This window comes from Trifolium pratense, linkage group LG5, assembly GCF_020283565.1.
Source record: "Trifolium pratense cultivar HEN17-A07 linkage group LG5, ARS_RC_1.1, whole genome shotgun sequence".
Taxonomy (NCBI): domain Eukaryota; kingdom Viridiplantae; phylum Streptophyta; class Magnoliopsida; order Fabales; family Fabaceae; genus Trifolium; species Trifolium pratense.
Genome location: NC_060063.1, coordinates 20,650,947 through 20,657,564, shown reverse-complemented (window position 1 = coordinate 20,657,564; position 6,618 = coordinate 20,650,947). Strand labels below are relative to the sequence as shown.

The following is a 6,618-nucleotide window of genomic DNA, read 5'->3' as shown; positions in this document are numbered from 1 at the left end:
TGTAACACCCAAACCCATTATTGTAGTGATTCTACCTTTATTAACTCTTTTTCAGAAATACCCAACGGAAAAATTGAAAGTTATTTATAAACATTGGTTCTAGGTATTACAATCTTCTTTACAAAAATAATACTATTGTATTTAATTTAGTAAAACCATGTTTATAGAAATTATTGAATCAAATATTGTACTCTTTAAATATACAAAACAACCTAAATAAGTAGACTTTATATACACGTAAAACCCTTTTTTCCCATGTCGCAATCAGAGAGGAGCTTCACCAACACTTGAACAGCTAAAAACGCATAACCTGTGGGTCTGGTCCCAAACCACTAGGATTAAGAAAAGGCATACATATCAATAGGTTTTGGTATGCGTTGTAAGACTAAGTATTAATTCATAGTAGTGAGTTTCTCTTCCTGGATTGGTATCCCCTAGAGTAGGTGTGGTTTGCATTGAACTGGGTTAACAATTACTTGTGTCGTTATTATTTTTAGTATTTTACTTCAATATAATTAAATTGATCCTGCGATCAAGTTGTCAAACTAATTGTCTGAGAAATCTGGCAATCTACACAGTTGTCCTAGACATCGTGTATGACATCTGTCCTGCCGAGAACAGGATTTCAAATTTTTTCAAATTTCTTCTTAGATGTCAGAGATTTTATACCAATTTTTTAAGCAATAAATTGATGGAAAGAATGTAAGCATTTTATTCAATGATCCGTCTTTAATTTTTTTTAAATAATTAAGTCTAATTCAAAAAATTCAAATTTATTAGGAATGCTTTAGAATATTTTCACATAAACAAAATCGATCAATATAATGGGTTATCAGGTCTACAATTATATATCTAATTTATTTTTAAAATACATGTATCACTTAGTCCCCTATACAAATTATGGCTGACTTTCTTCGTAATCATATTAAACGACAACCCATAATGGAAAAACATTTATTCAAATTAAAATAATCTAAATATAAAAATTATATAATTTTTTTAAAATTAGCCACTATAAATTTTTTGGTGGATTTCATTCTTTACGATGATTGTAATTGTTTTTACACCTATAATATAGGAACAAGTGAAAAAAGAGTTTTCACTAAAAATATATATTTAAAATTAATTATAATACTCATTATTACGACATAATTAAAAATTACAAAAAACTAATCATGTTTGCACTAAAACGTCAGAAACAATTACACATACGTTCAATCGTATCTTTTGTCAATTTTTTAACAAAATATCACAATGTGAGAGAATAATAATGAGATAAAATTATTTTATTATTTGTGTAATCAAATTTCATTACAACGTCAGTACCTTACCAATTCTACATAGAATTTCTCATATCAACTTTTTTCCTAAAACCATTGATTTACAGATGTAACATTTTTATTTGTTTTTGCAAGATTTCAAGCATGAATTCACGATATCATTAACACCACCGGCATCTGCGAAAAAGACATTTATTGTAAGAAGCACAATTAAATAAGGCAATCATTATTTATAAGATTATTCTTATAAAAATATAAGAGACAAAAGTATAAGTATATGTACCAGTGTTGATGTTAAAGGTCTTGGACATCGAACAATTAGTTGCACAATCATAAGTAACTTTTGACAATACTTTATGACATTTCAATAATGTACATGCAGCAACACAACCTGCATATAATGGAATTCTTGTTTTGAAGCGTTTACATTTAAAAGCACATTTGGCAAGACAAGCGATTCGACCAGTTGGTGAACTAGGTTGTGATGGAGGTGGAGGAGAATTATCAGCGTGTGCCATAACTAACATTATCATCACACATATTGAAACAATCTTTTTCTTCTCACACATTTTCATAATTCTTCGATGTTAATTTTGATATTATATGCTAAATTTGATTTGATAATAAAAATTGAATAAAACAACCTCAATTTATAAGCATGGACATAAATGTACATTTATATATAATAAATATAATGGACTTAACAAAATTGATTTTGTAACAAATTTGTGAAACAAATGAAGAAGAGTATAATCTAAACAAGGTTAATAAATAATACATCCATAAACCGATGTTTTTATAGTTTCTTAGTAAAGAAAAAATAGTTTCTTTCTAAAAGGTTGATAGAAATCATGCCCAACCCTTTAACATGTAATTCAAAACCTATATATTCGGTGATTTTTTTTTTTTTAATGGTGGTTCAGTTATATTTTTTAATATGTCTTTCATTAGAATAAGGATATTTTATTTATGTTCGATACAAATATGACTTTTTTTTTTTATGTTATTGATTTTATTTACTATTTAGATAAGGATAATTCTTTTTGAAACTTTTTACATTTTTTTATTAAGAGTTCGTTTTTAACATTTGTGGTTGGGCTTCCAAATTTTCGGGGCCAATCCTGATACTTATAAAAAGATGGAAAGCGCCCTGTTAGAGATTTCTCTTGAAGAAACACGAAATCAAGAAGCACAAAAAAGTTTAACGGATGTCGACATGAGTTTCCTAGTGTCTCTAATTATATGTTTATTGCCTACTAGGATGATCTACTAATTGATAATGTAGAACAAATTGAGAAAGAGAAGATTGTCTCGTAAAAGGATATGGTTCTACAACGCTAATGAATGGACCATGATAAATTTATGATCATTATCGTAATTGAAATGATAGCAATGTGTGTAACACCCAAACCCATTATTGTAGTGATTCTACCTTTATTAACTCTTTTTCAGAAATACCCAACGGAAAAATTGAAAGTTATTTATAAACATTGGTTCTAGGTATTACAATCTTCTTTACAAAAATAATACTATTGTATTTAATTTAGTAAAACCATGTTTATAGAAATTATTGAATCAAATATTGTACTCTTTAAATATACAAAACAACCTAAATAAGTAGACTTTATATACACGTAAAACCCTTTTTTCCCATGTCGCAATCAGAGAGGAGCTTCACCAACACTTGAACAGCTAAAAACGCATAACCTGTGGGTCTGGTCCCAAACCACTAGGATTAAGAAAAGGCATACATATCAATAGGTTTTGGTATGCGTTGTAAGACTAAGTATTAATTCATAGTAGTGAGTTTCTCTTCCTGGATTGGTATCCCCTAGAGTAGGTGTGGTTTGCATTGAACTGGGTTAACAATTACTTGTGTCGTTATTATTTTTAGTATTTTACTTCAATATAATTAAATTGATCCTGCGATCAAGTTGTCAAACTAATTGTCTGAGAAATCTGGCAATCTACACAGTTGTCCTAGACATCGTGTATGACATCTGTCCTGCCGAGAACAGGATTTCAAATTTTTTCAAATTTCTTCTTAGATGTCAGAGATTTTATACCAATTTTTTAAGCAATAAATTGATGGAAAGAATGTAAGCATTTTATTCAATGATCCGTCTTTAATTTTTTTTAAATAATTAAGTCTAATTCAAAAAATTCAAATTTATTAGGAATGCTTTAGAATATTTTCACATAAACAAAATCGATCAATATAATGGGTTATCAGGTCTACAATTATATATCTAATTTTATTTTTAAAATACTTGTATCACTTAGTCCCCTATACAAATTATGGCTGACTTTCTTCGTAATCATATTAAACGACAACCCATAATGGAAAAACATTTATTCAAATTAAAATAATCTAAATATAAAAATTATATAATTTTTTTAAAATTAGCCACTATAAATTTTTTGGTGGATTTCATTCTTTACGATGATTGTAATTGTTTTTACACCTATAATATAGGAACAAGTGAAAAAAGAGTTTTCACTAAAAATATATATTTAAAATTAATTATAATACTCATTATTACGACATAATTAAAAATTACAAAAAACTAATCATGTTTGCACTAAAACGTCAGAAACAATTACACATACGTTCAATCGTATCTTTTGTCAATTTTTTAACAAAATATCACAATGTGAGAGAATAATAATGAGATAAAATTATTTTATTATTTGTGTAATCAAATTTCATTACAACGTCAGTACCTTACCAATTCTACATAGAATTTCTCATATCAACTTTTTTCCTAAAACCATTGATTTACAGATGTAACATTTTTATTTGTTTTTGCAAGATTTCAAGCATGAATTCACGATATCATTAACACCACCGGCATCTGCGAAAAAGACATTTATTGTAAGAAGCACAATTAAATAAGGCAATCATTATTTATAAGATTATTCTTATAAAAATATAAGAGACAAAAGTATAAGTATATGTACCAGTGTTGATGTTAAAGGTCTTGGACATCGAACAATTAGTTGCACAATCATAAGTAACTTTTGACAATACTTTATGACATTTCAATAATGTACATGCAGCAACACAACCTGCATATAATGGAATTCTTGTTTTGAAGCGTTTACATTTAAAAGCACATTTGGCAAGACAAGCGATTCGACCAGTTGGTGAACTAGGTTGTGATGGAGGTGGAGGAGAATTATCAGCGTGTGCCATAACTAACATTATCATCACACATATTGAAACAATCTTTTTCTTCTCACACATTTTCATAATTCTTCGATGTTAATTTTGATATTATATGCTAAATTTGATTTGATAATAAAAATTGAATAAAACAACCTCAATTTATAAGCATGGACATAAATGTACATTTATATATAATAAATATAATGGACTTAACAAAATTGATTTTGTAACAAATTTGTGAAACAAATGAAGAAGAGTATAATCTAAACAAGGTTAATAAATAATACATCCATAAACCGATGTTTTTATAGTTTCTTAGTAAAGAAAAAATAGTTTCTTTCTAAAAGGTTGATAGAAATCATGCCCAACCCTTTAACATGTAATTCAAAACCTATATATTCGGTGATTTTTTTTTTTTTAATGGTGGTTCAGTTATATTTTTTAATATGTCTTTCATTAGAATAAGGATATTTTATTTATGTTCGATACAAATATGACTTTTTTTTTTTATGTTATTGATTTTATTTACTATTTAGATAAGGATAATTCTTTTTGAAACTTTTTACATTTTTTTATTAAGAGTTCGTTTTTAACATTTGTGGTTGGGCTTCCAAATTTTCGGGGCCAATCCTGATACTTATAAAAAGATGGAAAGCGCCCTGTTAGAGATTTCTCTTGAAGAAACACGAAATCAAGAAGCACAAAAAAGTTTAACGGATGTCGACATGAGTTTCCTAGTGTCTCTAATTATATGTTTATTGCCTACTAGGATGATCTACTAATTGATAATGTAGAACAAATTGAGAAAGAGAAGATTGTCTCGTAAAAGGATATGGTTCTACAACGCTAATGAATGGACCATGATAAATTTATGATCATTATCGTAATTGAAATGATAGCAATGTGTGTAACACCCAAACCCATTATTGTAGTGATTCTACCTTTATTAACTCTTTTTCAGAAATACCCAACGGAAAAATTGAAAGTTATTTATAAACATTGGTTCTAGGTATTACAATCTTCTTTACAAAAATAATACTATTGTATTTAATTTAGTAAAACCATGTTTATAGAAATTATTGAATCAAATATTGTACTCTTTAAATATACAAAACAACCTAAATAAGTAGACTTTATATACACGTAAAACCCTTTTTTCCCATGTCGCAATCAGAGAGGAGCTTCACCAACACTTGAACAGCTAAAAACGCATAACCTGTGGGTCTGGTCCCAAACCACTAGGATTAAGAAAAGGCATACATATCAATAGGTTTTGGTATGCGTTGTAAGACTAAGTATTAATTCATAGTAGTGAGTTTCTCTTCCTGGATTGGTATCCCCTAGAGTAGGTGTGGTTTGCATTGAACTGGGTTAACAATTACTTGTGTCGTTATTATTTTTAGTATTTTACTTCAATATAATTAAATTGATCCTGCGATCAAGTTGTCAAACTAATTGTCTGAGAAATCTGGCAATCTACACAGTTGTCCTAGACATCGTGTATGACATCTGTCCTGCCGAGAACAGGATTTCAAATTTTTTCAAATTTCTTCTTAGATGTCAGAGATTTTATACCAATTTTTTAAGCAATAAATTGATGGAAAGAATGTAAGCATTTTATTCAATGATCCGTCTTTAATTTTTTTTAAATAATTAAGTCTAATTCAAAAAATTCAAATTTATTAGGAATGCTTTAGAATATTTTCACATAAACAAAATCGATCAATATAATGGGTTATCAGGTCTACAATTATATATCTAATTTTATTTTTAAAATACTTGTATCACTTAGTCCCCTATACAAATTATGGCTGACTTTCTTCGTAATCATATTAAACGACAACCCATAATGGAAAAACATTTATTCAAATTAAAATAATCTAAATATAAAAATTATATAATTTTTTTAAAATTAGCCACTATAAATTTTTTGGTGGATTTCATTCTTTACGATGATTGTAATTGTTTTTACACCTATAATATAGGAACAAGTGAAAAAAGAGTTTTCACTAAAAATATATATTTAAAATTAATTATAATACTCATTATTACGACATAATTAAAAATTACAAAAAACTAATCATGTTTGCACTAAAACGTCAGAAACAATTACACATACGTTCAATCGTATCTTTTGTCAATTTTTTAACAAAATATCACAATGTGAGA

The 6,618-nt window shown here is 27.6% G+C and overlaps 2 protein-coding genes across 2 annotated transcripts; both read right to left on the bottom strand.

Moving 5' to 3' along the window:
• Window positions 1–1,301: 1,301 nt before the first annotated feature.
• LOC123883944 lies at window positions 1,302–1,873 on the bottom strand. Its single transcript, XM_045932917.1, has 2 exons — window positions 1,564–1,873; window positions 1,302–1,457 (listed from the first exon to the last, which is right to left on the bottom strand). The coding sequence occupies exons 1-2, from the start codon at window positions 1,853–1,855 to the stop codon at window positions 1,399–1,401; spliced, it is 351 nt and encodes a 116-aa protein (XP_045788873.1). The 5' UTR covers window positions 1,856–1,873; the 3' UTR covers window positions 1,302–1,398.
• Window positions 1,874–3,979: 2,106 nt separating this feature from the next.
• LOC123883943 lies at window positions 3,980–4,551 on the bottom strand. The gene is made up of 2 exons (XM_045932916.1): window positions 4,242–4,551; window positions 3,980–4,135 (listed from the first exon to the last, which is right to left on the bottom strand). The coding sequence occupies exons 1-2, from the start codon at window positions 4,531–4,533 to the stop codon at window positions 4,077–4,079; spliced, it is 351 nt and encodes a 116-aa protein (XP_045788872.1). The 5' UTR covers window positions 4,534–4,551; the 3' UTR covers window positions 3,980–4,076.
• Between the last annotated feature and the right edge of the window lie 2,067 nt (window positions 4,552–6,618).

What these genes read in the sequence shown, in the direction of transcription:
- LOC123883944 (XM_045932917.1), bottom strand. Translation starts at nt 1,855, where the DNA reads ATGAAAATGTGTGAGAAGAAAAAGATTGTTTCAATATGTGTGATGATA. An exon ending in GACCTTTAACATCAACACTG is followed by an intron (nt 1,458 to 1,563) that starts GTACATATACTT and finishes TCTTTTTCGCAG; the next exon opens with ATGCCGGTGGTGTTAATGAT.
- LOC123883943 (XM_045932916.1), bottom strand. Translation starts at nt 4,533, where the DNA reads ATGAAAATGTGTGAGAAGAAAAAGATTGTTTCAATATGTGTGATGATA. An exon ending in GACCTTTAACATCAACACTG is followed by an intron (nt 4,136 to 4,241) that starts GTACATATACTT and finishes TCTTTTTCGCAG; the next exon opens with ATGCCGGTGGTGTTAATGAT.